This window comes from Odocoileus virginianus, chromosome 2 (assembly GCF_023699985.2).
Source record: "Odocoileus virginianus isolate 20LAN1187 ecotype Illinois chromosome 2, Ovbor_1.2, whole genome shotgun sequence".
NCBI lineage: Eukaryota > Metazoa > Chordata > Mammalia > Artiodactyla > Cervidae > Odocoileus > Odocoileus virginianus.
Genome location: NC_069675.1, coordinates 41,785,456 through 41,809,774, shown reverse-complemented (window position 1 = coordinate 41,809,774; position 24,319 = coordinate 41,785,456). Strand labels below are relative to the sequence as shown.

The 24,319-nt window shown below is 38.5% G+C and overlaps 1 protein-coding gene across 12 annotated transcripts in view; it reads right to left on the bottom strand.

The window, feature by feature from the left end:
• Positions 1–24,319, bottom strand: part of GCFC2 (GC-rich sequence DNA-binding factor 2) — a 93,169-nt gene that overhangs the window by 58,355 nt on the left and 10,495 nt on the right. For 2 of the 12 annotated variants that reach the window (XR_011492149.1, XM_020910161.2), the window contains exons 1-4: positions 22,271–22,590; positions 18,405–18,530; positions 1,325–1,546; positions 89–186 (exon numbers count right to left, since the gene is read on the bottom strand). Coding sequence is in view for 9 of the 12 variants with exons in the window: in XM_020910161.2 (XP_020765820.2) it covers positions 89–186; positions 1,325–1,546; positions 18,405–18,530; positions 22,271–22,547 (723 nt within the window). In the remaining 3 variants the exon portion in view is untranslated. Of the gene's footprint in view, positions 1–88; positions 187–1,324; positions 1,547–18,404; positions 18,531–22,270; positions 22,598–24,319 lie in introns of those variants that run through there. The other 10 variants (XM_070478761.1, XM_020910165.2, XR_011492159.1 and 7 more) reach the window with 9 other exon arrangements.

Here is a 24,319-nt window from a genome sequence, read left to right as displayed (position 1 = left end):
GTTGTTTTAAGCCATCAAGTTTGTGGTAATTTGTTACCAAAAATACATATGGAATGAAACTAATACATATGGTATAAAAAATTACTACCTTTGTGATTTTAACAGCTTTCCTCATCTGCTGCTGCTCCCAAATATCTTGATTTTTTTCATCTTGACTATCATCACTTGTTTCTTCATTTCTAGTTTCTAGGAAAAAAAAGTTGATGTGTAAATATTCCATATTTTTCCATTCTAATTAAAGTGAAGTGAAAAGTTGCACAGTCGTGTCTGACTCTTTGTGACCCCATGGACTGTAACCTGCCAGGCTCCTTTGTCCATGGAATTCTCCAAGCCAGAACACTGGAGTGGGTTCCTTTCTCCAGGGGATCTCCCAACCCAGGGATCAAACCCAAGTCCACTGCATTGCAGGCGGATTCCTTACTGTTTGAGCCATTTTAATAGCAGCAGCAATCAGCAATTCAGGAGCTTATAAATAGCTTAGCAGCACTTTTTATGTGTTAACCTTTTCTTCCCAATACCTAATTCTGGGAGGAAGACACTATTAGTATCCTCTCTTTACAAACAAAGAAATTTAGATAGCAAGGTTATATAACATAACCCTGTATCAAAGCACTGTGTTGAAACCAGGCCTTGATTTGAACAATTTGACTTCAAAATCTGTACTTATCACCACACTGTCTCACTGAAAACATGGCAGTCTCACTATGAAAAAGCCTGGGAAAAAATGAAACACTTGGTTTCATCAGAGATTCTCAATTATGCCTGAGAATCTATACATGTATCAAAAATAATTTCTGGGTTAACAGGAACCAAAATACTATTCAGAAATGGTATTATCTGAAGTGACAAAAATCTGGTAAAATTTTCCTTTTAATAAATGAGAAATGTGAAAATATTCTTTGAGACATAATGATTATTGGTTGAGGAAAACTTTTTACTAGAGCAGGGAAGATTTTAATATATGACACCTGAAATCCCTATATATGCTTCCATGTTAAAAAATCTTATAAAGGTGACAATGGAAGTCTTCAATATCAAAAATATTTTATCAAAAACTCTACAAATTTTTTTAACCCATCAAGAATGATCAAGTGGAGATCAGATAACAGTAAACATTATTGCACCCTTGATAACATTTTGATACAGACATGTAAAATATTTTAGAAGTCATGATGTCAGTGATATTGGTATAAGAAAAAAACAAAACTTAAAACATTTTAGAATAGCAGATACTACATTATGTTTTTATGGATATACTTACCGTAATACATTCTAATGAAAAATGCCTTAATATTCATATACTACAAATAAATTAAATACGTACTTGTCTCTTCAGCCATTCTTTGTCTAAGTGTTTGAGGCTTCGGGGTAAATGGCGTTATATCTTTAAACTCATCAGGCTCACTTTCAGAATCTTCACTGTTATTCTTCATACCAGATTTGGTGAAGGCATGTTTTACATCCAAAGAAATATAGTCCTCTTGGGCCCTGGCCAATTTGCATTTTCCGTAGGTTGCTTGAATAAAAGCTGCATCAGGGATATCTACTGAAAGAAACAAAGAGGAGGACATTGAAAACAAAATACCAAAAGAAAGAAATATTCCTCATAATTAAAGTAAAAAAGCACCATTTTTCCAATTTTTTCATTATTTTGATATAACTAAATGATTCAAAATCTGCATCAATAATGGAAGATATTTTGATAGAGGTTAAATATAACATAAAGAAATGAAGCAAATCTAGAAGCATCAGAAAATAAACTGACACAACTCCAATTAATCTTTTATCTTTCTTATTCATCAAATGTTGTTGCTGACTTTTTGTTGAGGGCTAGCTACTTCTCCTTTCCAGAAGCTCTGAGATTACCCGGGTATGGATGTGGAGAGGACTGAGCATGGAGTTACTCGTGGAGCATGGAGAACAGAATGACGGGTGGGAGAGCAGTCTGACATAAAGTACGAGGGACAGCCTACTGTGACCTGCTCCTAGACACTGGGCATCCAGGCACACAGGGAATGAGAAACAGACTAAAAGCCAGCACACATTCAGATCAGGCTCAAGGGCCTGCAGTAATTCTCACATAAACAAATATAAGTTAAAAAGTATAAAAGAAATAATCAGGTTATTTACCAAGATTAAAATATTCAAAGGACAACATCTTTTCATAGAGCCTTATTTTTTATTTTATTCAGTACAAACGTTATTGATATCTACTCTTTCAATTCGAAATAAGTTTCTTCATGTATGATCTAAGTTGAAATTTATCTTTACACTCAGGAACAAATGGTTTCTTAGGTAAACAAAAACTAAAGGGAAATAATCATTTCAAGCACTTCAAAAATACTAACAGGAATATCAAGTCACTGAGTAAAATTTTCTAACTTCTCTCATAAATTAGTCCAAATTCTTTGAGAAATAAAAGGATGTCATAACTGGAGATATAGAAGTACTCTATTTTTTAATAAATTATTTTAATTGTAGGATAATTACTTTACAATATTGTGGTGGTTTCTGCCATATATCAACATGAATCAGCCATGGGTACACATGTGCCCCCCATCCAGAACCCCCCTCCCACATCTCTCCCTACCCTATCGCTCTGGGTCGTCCCAGAGTGTTGGCTTTGGGTGCTCTGTTTCATGCACTGAACTTGCACTGGGCATTTATTTCACATGGGATAATATACATGTTTCCATACCATTCTCTCAAATCATCCCACCCTCGCCTTCTCCCACATAGTCGAAAAGTCTGTTCTTTACATCTGTGTCTTTTTTGCTGCCTTGAATGTAGGATTGTTAATACTGTCACTCCAAATCCCATATATATGTATTAATATACAGGATTTGTGTTTCTCCTTCTGAATTACTTCATTTTGTATAACAGGCTCTGGTTTCATCCACCTCATTAGAACTGACTCAAATGTGTTCATTTTTATAGCTGAGAAATATTTCATTGTGTATATGTACCACAACATCCTTATCCATTCATCTGCCAATGGACATCTAGGTTGCTTCCATGTCCCAGTTATTGTAAACAGTGCGGCAATGAACACTGGGGTACAATGGGTCTCTTTCAATTCTGGTTTCCTCAGTGTCTATGCCCAGCAATGGGGCTGCTGGGTTGTATGGGAGTTCTATTCCCAGGTTTTTAAGGAATCTTCACACTGTTTTCCATAGTGGCTGTATGAGTTTGCATTCCCACCAACAGTGTAAGAGAATTCTTTTTTCTACACACCCTCTCCAGCATTTACTGTTTGTAGACTTTTTGATGACAGCCATTCTGACTGGCGTGAGATGACACCTCATTATGGTTTTGATTTGCATTTCTCCAACAATGAGTGATGTTGAACATCTTTTCATATGTTCACCAGCCATCTGTAGAGTCCTTGAACTACAAGGAGATCAAATAAGTCAATCCTAAAGGAAATCAGTGCTGAATATACATTGGAAGGACTGATGCTGAAGCTCCAATACTTTGGCCACCTGATGCAAAGAACTGACTCATTGAAAAAGACCTTGGGGCTAGGAAAGATTGAAGGCAGCAGGAGAAGGGGATGACAGAAGATGAGGTGGTTGGATGGCATCACCAACTCGATGGACATGAGTCTGAGTAAGTTCCAGGAGTTGGTGATGGACAGGGAAGCTTGGTGTGCTGCGGTCCATGGGGTCGCAAAGAGTTGGACATGACTGAGCAACTGAACTGAACTGATATCATCTTTGGAGAAATGTCTGTTTAGTTCTTTTGCTCACTTTTTTGATTGGGTTGCTCGTTTTTCTTGTATTGAGCTGCATGAGCTGCTTGTGTATTTTGGAGATTAATTCTTTGTCAGTTGTTTCATTTGCTATTATTTTCTCCCATTCTGAAGGCTGTCTTTTCACCTTGCTTATAGTTTTTCATTGTGCAAAAGCTTTTAAGTTTAATTAGGTCCCATTTATTTTTGTTTTTATTTCCATTACTCTGGGAGGTGGGTCATAGAGGATCTTGCTGTGATTTATGTCAGAGAGTGTTCTGCCTATGTTTTCCTCTAAGAGTTTTATAGTTTCTGGTCTTACATTTAGATCTTTAATCCATTTTAAGTTTATTTTTGTGTATGGTATTAGAAAGTGTTCTAGTTTCATTTTTTACAGGTGGTTGGCCAGTTTTCCCAGCACCACTTGTTAATAAAGAGCTTGTCTTTTCTCGATTGTATATATTTGCCTCCTTCATCAAAGATAAGGTGTCCATAAGTGCGTGGATTTATCTCTGGGCTTTCTATTGTGTTCCACTGATCTATATTTTGTCTTTGTGCCAATACCATACTCTCTTGATGACTGTAGCTTTGTGGTAGTCTGAAGTCAGGGAGGGTGATTGCTACAATTCCATTCCTCTTTCTCAAGATTGCTTTGGCTATTCAAGGCTTTTTGTGTTTTCATACAAATTGTGAAATTATTTGTTCTAGTTCTGTGAAAAATACCATTGCTAGTTTGATGGGGATTGCATTGAATCTATAGATTGCTTTGGGTAGTATACTCATTTTCACTATATTGATTCCTTCAATCCATGAACATGGTGTTTTTCCATCTGTTTGTATAATCTTTGATTTCTTTCATCAATGTTTTATAGTTTTCTATATATAGGTCTTTTGTTTCTGTAGGTAAATTTATTCCTAAGTATTTTAGTCTTTTCAATGAAATGGTGAATGGGATTGTTTCTTCAATTTCTCTTCCTGATATTTCATTGTTGGTGTATCAGAATGCAAGGGATTTCTGCATATTAATTTTATATCCTGCAACTTTACTATATTCATTGATTAGTTCTAGTAATTTTCTGGTGGCATCTTTAGGATTTTCTATGTAGAGGATCATGTCATCTGCAAACAGTGAGAGTTTCACTTCTTTTCCAATCTGGATTCCTTTTATTTCTTTTTCTTCTCTGAATGCTGTTACTAGGCCTTCCAAAACTATGTCAAATAGTAGTGGTGAGAGTGGGCACCATTGTCTTCTTCCTGATTTTAGAGGAAATACTTTCAATGTTTTGCCATTAAGGATAATGTTTGCTGTGGGTTTGTTGTATATGGCTTTTATTACATTGAGGTATGTATCTTCTATACCTTCCTTCTGGAGAGTTTTCATCATAAATGGAAACTGCATTTTGTCAAAGGCTTTTTCTCCATCTACTGACATAATCATATGGTTTTTATCTTTCAATTTGTTAATATGGTGTAACACATTGATTGATTTGTGAATATTGAAGAATCCTTGCATCCCTGGAATAAAACCCACTTGGTCATGACGAAAAACATTCTAATTTTTTAAACAGATAAGGAGAAACAGTTCTTAGAAATTACAGAATATACTTGACACCACAACTAAGAAAATCATGAAGTGATTGTTTAATTATGAAGCAGTAAGTGGTGAACACTAGAAACCAACATGCTCATTAAAAACAAGGAGAAGCAAATCAAGTGATTAACTTGACTAGAATTTTCTGTAAAATAGTATCAGGAAAATGACACAGGTGTCTTTTCAACTAAAAACACTCAGGATAATGTTAGTATTTCCCGACCCTGGCTACACATTAGAACTACATGGGAAGGTTGATAATCTGATAACTAGGCTCCTATCCAAAACATGGGATCTAAATTCAGTTGATTTGAGGCAAAGGTGAACAGCGGTATGTTTTATAGCTCCCTCAGTTCAGTCGCTCAGTTGTGTCAATTGTGTTCAGTCAGTCAGTTGTGTCTGACTCTTTGCAATTAGACTCTTTGCAACATGGACTGCAGCACACCAGGCTTCCCTGTCCATCACCAACTTCTGGAGCTTGCTCAAACTCATGTTCATCAAGTCGGTGATGCCATCCAAACATCTCATCCTCTGTTATCCCTTCTCCTTCTGCCTTCAAACTTTCCCAATCTTTATAGCTCCCTAGGGGAATTTAATGGAGAAGGTAATGGCACCCCACTCCAGTACTCTTGCCTGGAAAATCCCATGGATGGAGGAACCTGGTAGGCTGCAGTCCATGGGGTCGCGAAGAGTCGGACATGACTGAGCAACTTCACTTTCACTTTTCACTTTTATGCATTGGAGAAGGAAATGGCAACCCACTCCAGTGTTCTTGCCTGGAGAATCCCAGGGATGGGGTTGCACAGAGTCAGACACGACTGAAGTGACTTAGCAGTAGCAGCAGTAGCAGGGGAATTTAATGTGCTACCAGGCTTCAGCAATAACTGAACCATGAACTTCCAGATGTTCAAGCTGGTTTTAGAAAAGGCAGAGGAACCAGAGATCAAATTGCCAATATCCACTGGATCATCAAAAAAGCAAAGAGTTCCAGAAAAACATCTATTTCCTGCTTTATTGACTATGCCAAAGACTTTGACTGTGTGGATCACAATAAATTGTGGAAAATTCTGAAGGAGATGGGAATACCAGACCACCTAACCTGCCTCTTGAGAAATGTGTATGCAGGTCAGGAAGCAACAGTTAGAACTGGACATAGAACAACAGACTGGTTCCAAAGAGGAAAAGGAGTACGTCAAAGCTGTATATTGTCACCCTGCTTATTTAACTTATATGCAGAGTACATCATGAGAAACACTGGGCTGGAAAAGCACAAGCTGGAATCAAGATTGCCAGGAGAAATTCCAATAACCTCAGATATGCAGATGACACCACCCTTACAGCAGAAAGTGAAGAAGAACTAAAGAGCCTCTTGATGAAAGTGAAAGAGGAGAGTGAAAAAGTTGGCTTAAAGCTCAACATTCAGAAAACTAAGATCATGGCATCTGGTCCCATCACTTCGTGGCAAATAGATGGGGAACCAGTGGAAACAGTGGCTGACTTTATTTTGGGGGGCTCCAAAATCACTGCAGATGGTGATTGCAGCCATGAAATTAAAAGATGCTTACTCCTTGGAAGGAAAGTTATGACCAACCTAGACAGCGTATTAAAAAGCAAAGACATCACTTTGTCAACAAAGGTCCATCTAGTCAAGGCTATGGTTTTTCTAGTAGTCATGTATGGATGTGAGAGTTGAATTATAAAGAAAGCTGAGCACCGAAGAATTGATGCTTTTGAACTGTGGTGTCGGAGAAGACTCTTGAGAGTCCCTTGGACTGCAAGGAGATCTAACCAATCCATCCTAAAGGAAATCAGTCCTGAATATTCATTGGAAGGACTGATGCTGAAGCTGAAACTCCAATATTTTGGCCACCTGCTGCGAAGAGCTGACTCATTTGAAAAGACCCTGATGTTGGGAAAGATTGAAGACAGGAAGAGAAAGGGATGACAGAGGATGAGATGGTTGGATGGCATCACCGACTCAAAGGACACAAATTTGGGTAAACTCCAGGAGTTGGTGATGGGCAGGGAGGCCTGGTGTGCTGTGGTGAATGGGTCGCAAAGAGCTGGACACAACTGAGCAACTGAACTGAACTGAACCAGGGTTATGATGATACACTTACGTTCAAACACTCAAGTGCATGAATACAGAAACAAAAGTACTTGAACTGTAAGTGATTCACCTATCAGTCTCTCCCCCAGTGGCTCAGATGGTAAAAAATCTACATGTAATGCAAGAGACCAGGGTTTGATCCCTGGGTTAGGAAGATTCCCTTGGAGAAGGAAATCGCAACCTACTCCAGTATTCTTGCCTGGAGAACTCCATGGACAGAGAAGCCTGGCAGGTTATAGTCCATGGAATTGCAAAGAGGTAAACATGTTTGAGTGACTAACACTTTCACTTTCACCTATCAGTGACTTAATGGGGTTTAATCAGTAAATCACAAGCAGTGGACTAAACAGTCAGTAAACTAGTGTTACATAAAGCTAAGCCTCTCTCAAGTACAATAAAGAAATAAAAGCTCAAGGAAAACTACTCCATCCTGTCCTATCTATATCTAACACCTAGTTCAAGGGTTCCCACATAGCAGATGCTGTTCAGACATAAGAGGAATTAATAATGTTAGCATACTGCTTTATAATAATAAAAACATCATATTCTTACAGATTTATAACTCATAAATAATTTTCACATATATCATCTGACCTGAAAAGTAGTGGTTAGGAGGGTGATCAAGATGGCAGAGTAGAAGCTCATTTCTCCCCACAAACACATCAAATACACATCTACAAGTGGAACAATTCTCACAGAAAACCAACTGGAAACTAGTAAATCTACACAACCAAAGCTGCAAGAAGGATCTCCATGCAACTGGGTAAGACAGGGAAAAAAGGGGGCATTATGACAAGACCCATGTCCTTGGGAGAGATATGTAAGAGAGAAGGTCCACACTGGCAGACTCTTGTCGGGACCCCTGCCAGCTGAGAAATCTGTTGGGACAGAGAGAGGGGTTGGAGAAGCCTAGACTTTATTTGCATGCAGGCATGCTGACTTGCTAACGGTAAGGGTGAAAAGGAACTAGTGCTGATGGCTGCTCCCCCACTGTTCTTCCCAAGCCTCACCTTAGTTCCCAATCAGAAGCATGCTCTAGGGAGGGCCACAAATACAAATACGCTAAGTGCAAAACCTGGGAGAGAACACCATTTACTTCTGTAGAGACAGTCTTGAGGGTCCGGGCTGTGGTCCTGGCTGAATCGCGTAGCCCATTGTCAATGTTCACACGGAAGGGGGTGAGTCTGGGGGTGGCACACCAGGTGGTACCACAGAAATGCATGGTGGCTGGATGCTGAGGCTCAGTGGAAAGGCTCTGGGCAGGAGCATGCAATGGTTCATTTCCCAGCAGGAATGTTCCAGCCCTGCCCACTCCACACCTCAGCATGGAGCTCAAATTAAAGTAGACAGGTCCTAGGAGAGGTCTGCCACAGAGGCAGCCCAGCCCAATAGCACAACCACCTTGATCCTACAGCCACAGTGCCCCAGCCTCTAGACCCACTCCACAACAGAGCCTACCACTAGGTCTGGAATGAACACAATGGAGAAAGAGATGTGAATTAAACTGTATCTAGCAGATGCCTGCATGGGCAGCACACAGCTTCACTGTGACCACACAGGCCCCACTTGCATCAACAGTCACCTCTTTAGGGGCAGGGCATGCACTCAAGTCTGATCAAACACAACCTTCAGGGCTTCTACTTCAATACTGTGGGCAGAGCCTGCCCCTAACAGAGCTGTGACAGCCTCAGAGAAAAGAGGAGGCCCTGTCCACCACAGAGCCCAGGTTCTGGACACTATGACACCAATCACACTGCATGTCAAGGGGATAATGGCCAGCAAATGTTGAGGAAAGATGTGCCTGGCACCCACACCAAAAGCAGCCCACACACCAAAAATATCTGACTCACATGGTCTACACAAGGATAGTCCCACATAAAAATACCCCTTCAAGACCACAGTAGATAAATGTTTCTCCTAAATTCAGAGACAGATAAAATGAAAAAGCAGAGGAACTGCCCTTAATTAAAAGAACAAGAAGAAGAAGGGAAAAAAAAAAGTACAAGAAGAAACCCATGAAAGAACAAATAATGAAACAGACCTCATCAGTCTACAGGCATTGAGTTAAAAAAGAAGGTAAAAAAAATTCTAAAAGAAATTAAGAAGTATTATCCATAGAAATGCAGATCACTGTAACAATAAACTAGAAACTATGAAGATGAACCAACCAAAATTAGACAACTCAATTACTGATATTAAAATGAATAGCAGACTAAATAACATAGACCACATAGTGATTTGGAAGACAGAATAATGGAAATCACTCAATCAGAATAGCAGACAGAAAGACAAATGAAAAAAATATGAAAGCAACATATGTGACCTACAGGATAATATAAAGCATGCTCATCTATGAATAATGGGGTTCCAGAAGGAGAAGAGAGAGAAAAGGGGACTGAAAATATATTTGAAGAAATTATGGGTGAAAACTTCCCAAACCTTGAAGAAGGAACAGATAACCAGGCATAGGAAGCACAGAGGGTCCCAAGAAGACGAAAAGAGACTCACACCAAGATATACATCATAACTACAATGGCAAAAGTTAAAGTGAATTTCTAAAGGCAGCAAGAGAAAAACAGTTAATTATAAGGGAACCACCATAAGGCTATCCATTGATTTCTCTGTAGAAACTCTGCATGCCAGAAGGAGTGGCATGATATATTCAAAGTCCTGAAAGGGAAAACCCTGCTACCTTGGATACTCTATGCTGTGCTTAGTTGCTCAGTCATGTCTGACTCTTTGTGACCCCATGGACTATCGCCCTCCAGGCTCCTCTGTCCATGTGGAGTCTCCAAGCAAGAATATTAGAGTGGGTTGCCACTTCTTCAACCAAGGGATCTTCCCAAACCAAGGATCAAACCCAGGTCTCCTGCATTGCAGGTGGCTTCTGTACCACCTGAGCCACCAGGGAACCCCCTGAATACTCTACTCAGCAAGATTACCATTTAGAAGGAGAGATAAAGAATTTCTCAGACAAATAAAAACTGTAAGAATTCAGTATTACTAAACCTATCCTAAAAGAAATATTGAAAGGTCTCTAAATAAGAGAGAAACAAGAATCTATAGGAAAGGAAAAATCACAATGGGATGCCAAATATATAAGAGGATTGAAAATCACTTAAATAATCTATGTACTTCATAGATTAAAAAAATATTCTTGTAAAAATAATTATAACTACAACGAAAAGCAAAAGAATAAGCATGAAGATATAAAATATGAGATCAAAATTTTAAATGTGGGAGAAAGAACTATAAAAATGTAAATTTTTTTACAACATATTTGACTTGTATGCCTATCACTTTAAAGCAAGTTGATATAGTTATGGGTCAACATATCAATATTTGAACCCCACAGCAATCACAAATTAAAAACATAGAAGAGATTCATAAAAGCCAAAAAAGAAAGGAATTCAAGCAAAATACAAAAGAAAACCATCACACCACAAAACAAAAAACAAAAAGAAGAAACAGAAAACAAGTACAAAAACAACTGGAAAACTAGGTTTAATATGGCAACAAATACATACTATCAGTAATTTTACTTTCAAAGTCAGTGGACTAAATGCTCCAAATAAACAGTGGCATGCTGCATAAAAAAACAAGAACCTACAATACACTATCTATCAGAGACTCACTTCAGTGTGAAAAACACACACAGATAGAAAATGAGGAGATAGAAAAAGATATGCAAATGGAAATGATGAGAAAGTGGTAGTAGCAATACATATATCAAACAAAACAGACTTTAAAACAAAGGCTACAAAGAAAGACAAAGGGCACTGTATAATAATAAAGAAATCAATACTAGACGAGGATTTACACTCATTAACATATATACACCCAATCTAGAATCACCTAAATATATAAAGCGAATACTAAAAGTTAACTGAGCAGTTGTGGATCATGAATTTTAAATCATTATAACTAGGCTCAAACATATCTTTATTAAACAAAATAGGAACCTGTCTCGGTTAACATATTTTTGCCAATAAGATATAAGTTTATTTATTCCTGTAGCATAGAAATCCATGCATCAGGATTCAATAAGCTCTTGGAAAGCATTTTCTGCCTCCTGCTGGTTGTGGAAGAATTTTTCCTGTAAAAAGTTGTCGAGATGCTTGAAGAAGTGGTAGTCAGTTGGTGAGAGGTCGGGTGAATATGGCAGATGAGGCAAAATTTTGTAGTCCAATTCGTTCAACTTTTGAAGTGTCAGTTATGTGTTGTAGTCAGGTGTTTTCATGGAGAAGAACTGGGTCCATTCTGTTGACCAATGTCAGCTGCAGGCACTGCAGTTTTCAGGACAGCTTACAATGTGCTGAGCACACTTCTCAGATGTAATGGTTTCGCTGGGACTCAGAAAGCCATAGTGGTCAAACAATGAGCAGACCATCAAACAGTGACCACGATCTTTTTCTGATGCAAGTTTGACTTTGGGAAGTGCTTTGGAGCTTCTCAGTCCAACCATTGAGCTGGTCACCACCAGTTTTTGTATAAAATCCACTTTACATTGCACATCACAGTCTGAGAAATGGTTCGCTGTTGTTATGCAGAATAAGAGAAAATGACATTTCAAAATGAAGACTTCTTTGATTTTCAGTCAGCTCATGAGGTACCCGCTTATTGAGCTTTTTCACCTTTCCAATTTGCTTCAAATGCCAAATGACTATAGAATGATCAACACTGAGTTCTTCTGCAACTTCCTGTGTAGCTGTTAAAAGGATCAGCTTCAATGATTTCTCTCAATTGGTCATTGTCAACTTCTAATGGCTGGACGCTATGCTCCTGATCTTAAAGACTCTTGTCTCCTTTGCAAAACTTCTTGAACCACCACTGCATTGTATGTTTGTTAGCAGTTCCTCAGCCAAACGCACTAACTGATTTTGCAAGTTGCTTTATGATCCATTTTGAACTCGTTTAAAAAAATCACTCAAATTTGTTTTTTGTCTATAAGCACAATTTCTATAGTCTAAAATAAACATAAAACAAACAGCAAGCAGTAAATCATTAGCAAAAAAAAACACAAAGCAAGAAATGTGCAATAAAATGATATGTAACATAACCACATTTATTTCAGAATGTATTCCAATATCAAATGGCCAAGTTCAACAATGTAAAACCACTATTACTTTTCTGCCAACCTAATAATAGATGTAAAGTTACAACTGACAGGAATACATAACAATAAGAGACTTTAATACTCCACCGACATCAATGGACAATCCAGTAAGGTGACAGATGACTAAAAGAAAAGAATTCACATAAAAAAAAAATCTCTAGGGAAAAAAAGTAGAAATCAACCACAGAAAGAAAAATGGGAAAAGATCAAACACATGGAGACTAAACTACATGCTACCAAAAATCCAATGGGTCAACAATGAACTATAAGTCAAATATACCTTGAAACAAATGACAATGAAAACACAACCATATGAAATTTATGGGAGACAGCAAAAGTAGTTCCAGGTGGGGGCGGGCGGGGAAGTTCATAGTGATGTGGTCTTCCCTCAAGAGACAAGAAAAATCTCAAATAAACAACCTAACCTAACACCTAAAAAAATCAGAAAAAGAAAAAACAAAACCCAAAGTCAGCAGATGGAGAAGGAAATGGCAACCCATTCCAGTGTTCTTACCTGGAGAATCCCATGGACAGAGGAGCCTGGTGGGCTACACTCCAGAGTCACAAAGAGTCAGACATGACTTAGCGACTAAACAACAAAGTCAGCAGAAAAAAGGAAATAATAAAGATTAGAGAGGATATAGATAAAACAGAAATCAAAAGAACAATAAAAAGATCAATAAAAACCAAGAGTTGGCTTTTTGAAAAGATAAACAAAATTGACAAACCTCCAGCCAGGTTCACCAAGAAGAGAGAGGAACCAAATCAACAAAATAAGAAACGGAAGAGAAGAAATAACACTGATATCACAGAAATACAAAAAATCATAACAGAATACCAGGAACAATTATATGCCAACAAATTCGACAACCAAGAAGGAATGAACAAGTTTCTAAAACATTACAGCCTGCCAAAACTGAATAAAAAAGATACAGATATTTTGAAAAGACCAATCACTAGAAGTGAAACAGAATCAGTAATTAAAAAAAAACTCCATATAAACGAAAACCCAGGACCTGACAGCTTTACTAGGAAATTCTACCGAATATATAATGAGGAACTTAAACTTATCCTTCTCAAAGTCTCCCTAGAGACTGAAAAGAAGGGAACACTCCCAAATTCATTCTATGAAGACCACCATCACCCTGATACCAAAACCAGACAAAGACACTACCAAAAAAAAGAAAATTCAGTGCAACATCTTTGATAAATATAGATACAAAAGTCCTCAGCAAAATATTAGCAAATCAAACCCAACAATACATAAAAAAGATTATACACCATGATCAGGTTGGATTTATCCTAGAGTGACAAGGATAGTTCAATATATGCAAATAAATTAGTGTCATACACAACACTGACAAAAGGAAAGTAAAAACTCACATGATTATCTCAAAAGATGCATAAAAAGCATTCGACAAACTTCAGTATCCTTTCATGATAAAAAACTCTCACCAAAGTGTGTATGGAGGGAATGTATCTCAATATAATAAAATCTACTTATGACAAACCACAGTCTACAACATACTCAACGATGAAAAGAACGTTTTTCCACTAAGTTCTGAATAAGAAAAGGATGTCCATTCTTACCATCTTTTTTTTCCTAGTCAGTACACATCCAGAATTTATTCTAATACATTGTGAAGAACTTGGGTCAAAGAAGAAAAACATTATCATTTCATAATCACAGAAGATTTAATCCTGCTCATATTTAAAGAAATGTAATAACTCTACACAACAGTGCTCTGTGTATTTGCCCGACTCCAAAGACCAAGCTTTTACATTCTATCACCTTGCCTCTAGTAAGCAACGTAAAACCACTGCTGAAGGTGGTGACTACGACTATATGTTCTATAGTTCTTGCTCAAATGCTCAGTCATGTCTGACTCCTTGCGACCTATGGACTATAGCTTGGCAGGCTCCTCTGTCTATGAGAGTCTCCCAGCAAGAAAACTAGAGTGGAGTGCCATTTCCTTCTCCAGGCGATCTCCTCAACCCAGGAATCGAACCTGTGTCTCTTACATCTCTGGCACTGGCAGGTGGATTCTTTACCACTAGCACCACCTGGGAAGCCCCCAAAGGAGAAAAACATATTACCGTCTCATAAAATAATCACAAGATTTAACCCTGTTTATATTTAAAGGAATGTAATAATTCTACACAACAGTGCTATGTGTACTCGGTTTTTCTTCAAGGAATGAAAGCTAAGGATTGTGCTTCTTATATACTTATTTATTATTTTATATAGGAGTATGGGCTTCCCCAGTGGCTCAGATGGTGTAGAATCTGCCTGCAAGGTGGGAGACGTGGGTTCCATCCCTGGGTCGGGAAGATCCCCTGGAGAAGGGAATGGCAATGCACTCCAGTGTTCTTGCCTGGAGAATCCCATGGACAGATGAGGCTGGTGGGCTACAGTCCATGGAGTCGCAAAGAATCAGATATGACAGAACTACTAACACTTTCACATAGGAGTATAGTTCATTAACAATGTTGTTAGTTTCAGATATACAGTGATGTGATTCAGTTATACATATACATGTAGCTATTCTTTTTCAAATTCTTTTCCCATTTAGGTTGTTACAGATAATTGAGCAGAGTTCCCTGTGCTATTCAGTAGGTCCTTGTTGATTATCTATTTTAAATATAGCAGTGTATACACATCAGTCCCAAACTTCCAATCTACCCCCCTCACCCTTCCTCCCTGATATCCATAAATTCATTCTCTGAGTTTGAGAGTGTTTGTTTTATAAGTGGTTCATTTGAATTGTTTTTTTAGTTCTGCATATAAGCAATATCATATGATATCTGTGATATTTATTAAAACAAAGAAATAATACCATTTACAGCAACCAGCATGGATGGACCTGGAGATTATCATACTAAATGAAGTAAGTTACGCAGAGTAAGACAAATAGCTCACCATTTCTATTCAACATAGTTTTGACAGTCCTAGTTACAGTAATCAGACAAGAAAAAGAAATGAAACATATCCAAATGGGAATTGAAGAGATGAAGTTATCATTTTGCATAGATGACATGATACATGATATATGGAAAACCCCAAACATTCTACATAAAAACCATCAGAATAAATAAATTCAGTAAGATAGCCAGGCTACAAGATTAATATACATAAATCTGTTGTATTTTTTTACTCTAACAATGAAATATCAGAGGGGGAAAGTAAACAAATTCATTTAAAATCATATTAAAAAAAATCCTAGGAAGAAACCTAACTAAGGAGGTAAAAGACCTAAATGCTAAGAACTATAAAACATTGATAAAGGAAATTGAAGATGATTCAAAGAAAGGGTAAGATATCACATGCTCTTGAGTTTGAAGAATTAATATTATTAAAATGGTGATATTATCCAAGGCAATCTTCAAATTTGATACAATCTCTATCAAATTACTGATGACATTTTTTCATAGAACTAGAACAAATAATCCTAAAATTTATAAGGAACCACAAAAAAACTGCCAAAGCAATCCTGAGGATAAAGAAGAAAGCTGGAAGCATAACTCTCCCAGACTTCAGATAATATCATAGAGCTACAGTAGAGCCCAGAAATAAAACCACACACCTACTGTCCATTAATCTTGACAAAGGAGGCAAGAACAGAAGAAAAAAAAGACTCACAGACGTAGGAAAAAAACATGTTTACCAGAGGGGAAAGGGTGTTGGGGAGAAATAAATTAGGAGTATGAGACTGACACAAACTACTATATACAAAATAGATAAGCAATAAAGACTTACTGTACAGCACAGGGAACTATATGCAATATCTTGCAATAACCTATAATGTGAAAATAATCTGAAAAAAATATATATAACTCAGTTTGCTATACACCTGAAACTAACACTGTAAGTCAACTATACTTCAATTAAAAAAAATAGAGGTTAATACTATGCCCCACTGGTAAGCACTCTGCAACAATGAATATCTCAAGGCAGACATTCCAGTACTGGATCATTCAGTAGACATATCATCTGAACAGCAACAACAACAACGAAAATAAATGCACTCTATCTTCTATATACTTCCTTAAACTTATCTCATTTCTTTTCTCCTCTCCAGAATAAAAAAAAAAATAAAATGCTCCTTGCAGGACAAGTTTTCATCTTTCAATAACACCTTAAGGACTATGATCAAAAACTATTCAATACATTTCCAAACTCTGCCTTCTCTCCTTAGGTTCCCAGTGCTACCAACACTTTACAAGTACTGCCTTACCCTGTCTCATCTGCCATTTTCTACAGCAGCATGTTAAATACAGTAACCGCCAGCCACATGTGACTATTTAAGCAAATTAAAAATCCAGTTCCTTAGTCACACTAGCCACATTTCAAGAATTTTACAGCCACGTGTAGCTAGTGGATAATGTACTGGATGGTGAAGATACAGGACCTTCACAGAAAGTTTTACTGGACAGCACTGTATCTAGAGTCTGGAAAAAACTTTACTTGTTTACTAGACTTCAATTCTTAATACTTGCTTCATCACTAAGTACTTCTGTAGCTTAATGAAATTGTTTAAGAAAAAAAATTACAAGAACTTCTGGTTCTTGTTATTTCATATGTAATAAAGCACTTGCTACTACATTACAAATCTTTAAAAATATATATTAACAATTATATTTCAAATTAGTTTGTTTTCTTTATAAAGCTATACATTTTGTTTTGCTCAGAAGGGATCTTAGGCTTTATGAGACTGAAGAAGAGTCCACAGCACAAGAGAAGTTAAGAATCTTGAATTAGAGTGGACCAAGGAAATATTTCTGGCTTTTTGGGCCATAAGTCTCTGTTATGACTTCTCAGCTCCGCCATTGTAGTGCAAAAGCAGCCACAGACAATACACAATTGAATGAGCAAGGCTTTAATAAAACTTTATTCACAAAAGCAGACAGTGGGCCAGATTTGGCAAACAAGTGGTAATTTGCCAACCCTTGAATGGAATTATCTTTCTAAGACACAAAATGGTCATGTCATCTATTTGCATAAAGTTTTCAGTAGTTTCCTCAAAACCCTGGATTATCTGACTTCAACCTGTACCTTACTTTCTTTTTCTTCTTCTTTCTTAAACCTTAACCAAGCATTTTCAGCCCAAGAACTACTTTTTAGCTCTCTGCACATTATTCTGGTTATCTTCCCTAGGTTTTTATATAATGCTGCATCCTGTACCTGAAACATCCTCATAGACAAATTCTTACCATCTTTCAGACACTGAAAGATGGCATGAATCACTCAGTAGAGCACAATGGTTAAGAATTCAGACTCTGAGGCAGCCAGGGCCCAGAGTAGTTCAATATCCTTTTAGACTAACTCAGTTATTTAGAAGCAGAGCGAGAAGTGGAACTCAGCTCTCTATCATTAATTTTTTCAGCATTTATAGATCATTAACTTTGCTCAGGTAAACATTATGCTGAACCTGAGATGTATAAGGCAAGATCCCTTCCCTAGCCCCAAACTGCTCAGCTAATGCCACATGCAACACAGTTAATCTCTGTTAAGCTCTGCCCAAATTCCTGACCCACAAAATTGTGGGACATAATAAAACAACTGCTATTATAAAATAAAATAAGTAAATAAATCTGAAACAAAACAACAAAAAAAGGATATAGGCTCTGCAGCAGATTCCCTAGGTTGGAATCCTAGTGCTGCCTCTTATTAGCCCATCTGACCTTGGGCATGTTATGTAATGGAAATGACAGCCAATTTTGGTCCCTTGACAATCATTAGTAATAACTTACTTGCCCCATACTTCACTAGAGTTTTATCAAAAACAGGAATCACTGGTATAGAAAAATACTAATATTAGAAGTAAAATTCTTAACCAAAATTACAAAAATTACTGACCTACTGATGAAAACTCGTCCTCCGGGGTCCTAGAGCCATTGGGAGATGAACTCTGATCATCTTTACTTTCTGAAGAATGGTGTGCTCCATCCTCTTCGTCAGCTGAAAGATCAACCATTCTGGATTCTAACAGGACATTTTTTGAATATAACAAGAAAGATTCAAGGTGCTGGAATCAATAACTGAAATTCTACACAACACATAGCATATATAAAATACGGTGTTTTAATTTTACTTCACATATTTAAAGTAGATATGCAGACCTTTCTTTAACTTCCTTTCTTTCTGAAATCAACAGTCTATAAATATGCAACAATATATCCTATTTGCATTATCTACTTAACTAGTGAAATAACATGAAATACATACTATTAAAAAATGCAACAAAAAGAGGGAAGGGAAAAAACAAAAAGAGAAAAAAGTAAATGACAAAAAAATGAAGGAATATTTAAAAGAGAAAAGACTAACAGTGGTAGTAAATAAGTAGAAAAGAAAAGAACACAACGTATACTTGCTATGTGCTAGGCATACTGAAGTCTGTTTTACAAAATATACTTCATTTAATTCTCACAATTCAATAAAGTAAATGCTATTACTGATGAGGACACTGGGGACTGAAAAGGCTAAATAACATGTCCAGTATCACAAAGTTACTCAAGGGAGAAATCAAACTCTTGGATGTAGGCTGGCGGTAAGAGGTACTATAATGGGCACTGCAGGCTCAAACTAAATCATGGATCTATTTCCACTGTGTGATTCTGGAAAGGACACAGTCAATTAATCAATAAACAAAGATAGTATTAAGAGAGAACACCCCACAGAAGTGTTATCAGGACTGAATGAGCAAAACGTAAAGGAATTCATGGTATTATTGACAAAAAAGGACTTGTTGGTTCACAGTTATTTTGTAATATTTGTGAACAACCTTGAGATTTAAGATTGCATAAATAATGACTCTATCTTAAAAATGTTCCTGAGGGATTTCCCTGGCAGCCCAGTGGCTAAGACTGAGCCTTCCAATGAAGGGAGTGCAGGTTTGAACCCTGCGTAGGGAACGAAGATGCTACCAACCATGCATGGGTAAAAGATCCACTCAGAGTGCAGAACACACGGGTGGATTTTAATCTAATCGAGCATAACGAAATGATACGGTTTCAGCTTCCACGTGTCACGTAGAAATTGGCACTTGCCTTCTGCCTGTACAAGGATTAAATCACAAACTGCTATAGTTACTGATCTTCAACACATCCTGAAAGGAGTTCACGGTAGAGATCAGGAATGAGGCACTCTCTGCTTTGGGAAAACTGGCAGGACAGGCTTTCAAACAGGTATTTTCAGGAGATTTTATGAGCCTAGTTCTTGCATCCCCTCACATCTAAAAAAGCACTAAAATCATTAATGGTGACATTTGTTCCTCATGACTAGCAGCAAGCTTCTGCTAAAATGTGTTTTTGACTGCACAACTCCTCTTCACTACAATCATATATAATACTGACCTCATCTCTACATCTCTGGAGCAGTTTCTCAGAGCTATATGAAATGCTGTCTCCTGGGCTACAGTTTTCATTTTGCCCCAAACAAAACTTAACTCACAACTCTTACATTGTGTGTTTTTTTCAGTTGACATCCATTGCAAACTAAACTTTGAAAACCTATTACCTTTTGAGCTTCATTGTAATTCTAAAGTCGAATACTCTCAAAGAACTAAAAAGGCTATTAAATACTCTTAATCACCTATCTGTGGTTTTCTGCACATGTTCAAACAAAACAATATATTTCAACAGACTGAATGCAGGACAGCTTTCAGAATTCAGCTGTCTTCTGATAAGCCAGACATTAAAGACATTTGTAAACGGAAAACAATGTCATTCTTATTATTTTTTGGAAAAGTTATTTTTCTTAAAAATGTTTATTACCCTTACATGTAATGAGTTAACTTTAAAAAAGAATAAAAATGTATCTTAATTTCTAATATGGTAAACCTTATAGGGGCTTCCTCTCTGATGGCTCAGTGATAAAGAATCCTCAGCCAAAGCAGGAGACTCAGGCTCATCCCTGGATCGGGAAGATGCCCTGGAGGAAACGGCAACCCACTCCAGCATTCTTGCCTGGAGAATCCCATGGACAGATAAGCCTGAAAGGCTTGGGATCACAAGAGTCAGACATGACTTAGCAACTGAACAACAATAAACATTATAGACACAATCCACAGAAACAAAAGTTCTTTGGGATCTTTAATTATTCTTAGAGAGCATAAAGGGTAAACTTTAAGACCGAAAGGGTAAGAACAAAAAGTTTGAGATCCAAAGTTTAACCAGATGACTTATATAAAGCACAAAAATATTTTTAAAAATCAAGAAAACATCAGACAAACAGGTGATTATTAACAATGACTAAGAAATCAACAAAATCACTTGGACTAAAAATACTGGGGTGAAAATATTCCTACCTCAAGACTATATAACCAAAAATTTTATATATATATATATATAGTTTTTTTTTTACAGATACTTTGAGATTATACCATCTTGAAAATAATTTTTAAAAAAACATTTAACATATTAGCAACATAGGTTTGTTTTCTACATGGTATTTCATCCTGTGACAAATCGGAAATGTTCAATTATCATTCTACTGGTGACATTATCTACAGGTGACAAACTGGATTTTCTACTCATATTAACAGGGCAGGGATTAACCTCAATTCATTAAACCTGGGTGTTATGTATTCTGGAGTGCCATGGATTGAAGACAAAGTAGGTAAAAAGTGCCATTTACCTGGAGAAGTTGATTGCTTCTAGAGACTTTACTACTAAGTTCACGATGGAATATTTTTAGAAGTTCCTTTTAGACTGAAATATAATCTCAAATATTTTTATGTGTGTCTGAGTCTGAAGTTAATGTATTTATACTTCTCAAGACAGCACGTAACAAATTCCTTCCAAGTCTGTTTCTGTGTTTTTATTTCTTTCTCTAACTATATAGCTTTATTTCTAACTATATTCGTATTTAACTCCAATTCAAACTAGAACACATCTCATGTATACAACTTTATGCTGCCTGAATCCTATTTTCTTTCTTTTTTTTGGGGGGGGGGCAACTTTTTAATGGATGATCAGGAAAAAGGCTGTTTTATTAGGCAAAGGTACTTCAAAATTGCTGCATTGCATTTAACTTTATTGGTAGTCTACAGCGTCACCAGTCAGTGAAAGTCACACAGTCGTGTCCCACTCTTTACAACCCCATGACTCCATGGAATTCTCCAGGCCAGAATACTGGAGTGGGTAGACTTTCCCTTCTCCAGGAGATCTTCCCAACCAGGGATCTAACTCAGGTCTCCCGCATTGCACACGGATTCTTTACCAGCTGAACCACAAGGGAAGCCCAATCTACTGTTAGTGACACATTGCTACGCTTATCTTTTCTTTAAATAGTCGATTAAAAAAAAAAAAAAAAAAAGCCCCGAAGTCTGTCACCTAAGCTTTCCCAGCGTACTGGTTTGGTTAAGTGTTTTCGAGAAAAAGAAATGGGGACAGAAAGCACTTCCGCCTACCTAAGAGTATTAGGAATTTTAAAACTCTTGGGTGACAATTTAGGTTCTCCGTAAGCATCAAAAAGCAGTCACTGGTGAGGGCTCAGTTGACGATGCAAACACAAGCCCAAACCGCGCAGAGTTCTTTCTACGCCCCCAAGCGGCCCAATGTGGACATGCAGGCAGCAGGCCAGTGTTCACAGGCACGCATCTCCGCGATTCAATGCTGCTGTGGTAGGCACGGCGTTACAGAAAGCTTTAGACAGCCCCGCGGACTTCTACCTCACCCTCCCTACTCCCCGCTCCGGGCGCCCACTCTGCTGCCCAGCGTCACCTGGGACGTCTGAGGATCCGTCCAAGCGCGGAGCCGCTGTCGCGGCGCGCCGCGAACTAGCCCAGGCCCGGCCGCGGCGACGGCCCCGGCCCCGGCCCCGGCGGAGCAGTTCAGCCACCTCCGCGTGGCCTCTTCCAGACGGCGGCCCTTCCACCGCGGGGCCCCGGGCCGCCTGCTCCCCAGTCTCCCCGGGTTCAACAAATGTCTCCTGGGCGCCGTCGCTGTCACTAGAGTCGGCTCGGCGCGGCCGGAACGTTCTTTTCGGCCTGTGAGCCATGGCCGAGGACCCAGCGCCCCGCGCAGCTTCCGCTTCCCGCCGGCTAACCCCGCCCCTCTAGGGCAAGTACCCAGGCAGACGCTCCTGCCTTTCCACTGCTTGCTTGCATGGGACCCGCCCAGCTTAGACGTCAGCTTCGCCCTTCGCATGCGTGCTTTGCTTCTTTCGATCTGCTCGAGAGTTGGGGTTCCAGGGATTAAGTATGGGGATGTAGAGCATTCTCTCTGCTTTGCAAGGTGAGCTTGAGTAGATGGTCGCTGAGAAATTCTCGCAGACTGCCGTGGAGAGCAGCGCTCACAGGCTCCCTTGTACACACGCTTTCGAGGAATCAGGCATTATGCCCACTTCCTGGACTGGGACTGGATCTGCTCTACTTTCTAGAGAGAGTGAAGTTCTCTCTCCAAACAAGAATTAAAACAAAGGAGAAATGAACCATTTCTTGTCGTATCAATAAACAAGGATGTCCCAGTAATCAATGATTCCAGCTCTCCAGGGCAATTGGGAAGGAAATAATACCTGTCATCCGGCTTTAGCTGCTCTTTAGTGAGTACTCAACATTCAGAAAACTAATATCATGGCATCTGGTCCCATCACTTCATGGCAAATAAATGGGGAAACAGTGACATACTTTATTTTTGGTGGCTCCAAAATCACCGCAAATGCTAAGCACAGCCATGAAATTAAAAGACACTTGCTCCTTGGAAGAAAACCTATGACCAACCTAGAGAGCATATTAAAAAGCAGAGACATTCCTTTATCAGCAAAGGTCCGTCTAGTCAAAGCTGTGGTTTTTCCAATAGTCATGTATGGATGTGAGAGTTGAATTATAAAGAAAACTTGGGAGTCGAAGAATTGATGCTTTTGAACTGTGGTGTTGGAGAAGACTCTTGAGAGTCCCTTGGACTGCAACGAGATCCAACCAGTTCATCCTGAAGCAAATCAGTCCTGAATATTCATTGAAAGGTCTAATGCTGAAGCTGAAACTCCAATACTTTGGCCACCTGATGCAAAGAACTGACTCATTGGAAAAGACCCTGATGCTGGGAAAGATTGAAGGCAAGAGGAGAAGGGGACGACAGAGGATGGGATGCTTGGATGACATGACCAATTTGATGGACATGATTTTGAGCAAGCTCTGGGAGTTGGTGGTGGACAGGGAAGCCTGGTGTGCTGTAGTCCATGGGGTCACAAAGAGTTGGACATGACTGAGAGATTGAACTGAAACTGAAACAGTGAGTACTGAGGAAAGCAGGATACTGGCCTGAGATAGCTGAGATGCAAATGAAAGGAATTATTTTAGTGAGCCCAAACTCTTGCATTTTCCCACACATAGAAAAATGCTAAATTCCTTAACTTGAGATATCTGGTTTTCTTTAATTCACAAAAATACTTTTGAGGTTAAGACTACCTGCCCTTTGTTGCATTCAGTTCAGTTCAGTTGCTCAGCCATGTCCGACTCCTTGTGACCCCATGGACCATAGCGTGCCAGGCTTCCCTGTCCATCACCAACTCCCATAGCTTGCTCAAAATCATGTCCATCAAGTCGGTGATGCCATCCAACCATCTCATCCTCTGACGTCACTTTCTCCTCCTGCCTTCAATCTTTGCCAGCATTAGGGTATTTTCTAATAGGTCAGCTCTTCACATCAGGTGGGCAAGGCATTGGAACTTCAAGCATCAGTCCTTTCAATGAATATTCAGGACTGATTTCCTTGAGGATTGAATAGTTCGGTCTCCTTGCAGTCCAAGGGACTTTCAAGAGTCTTCTCCAA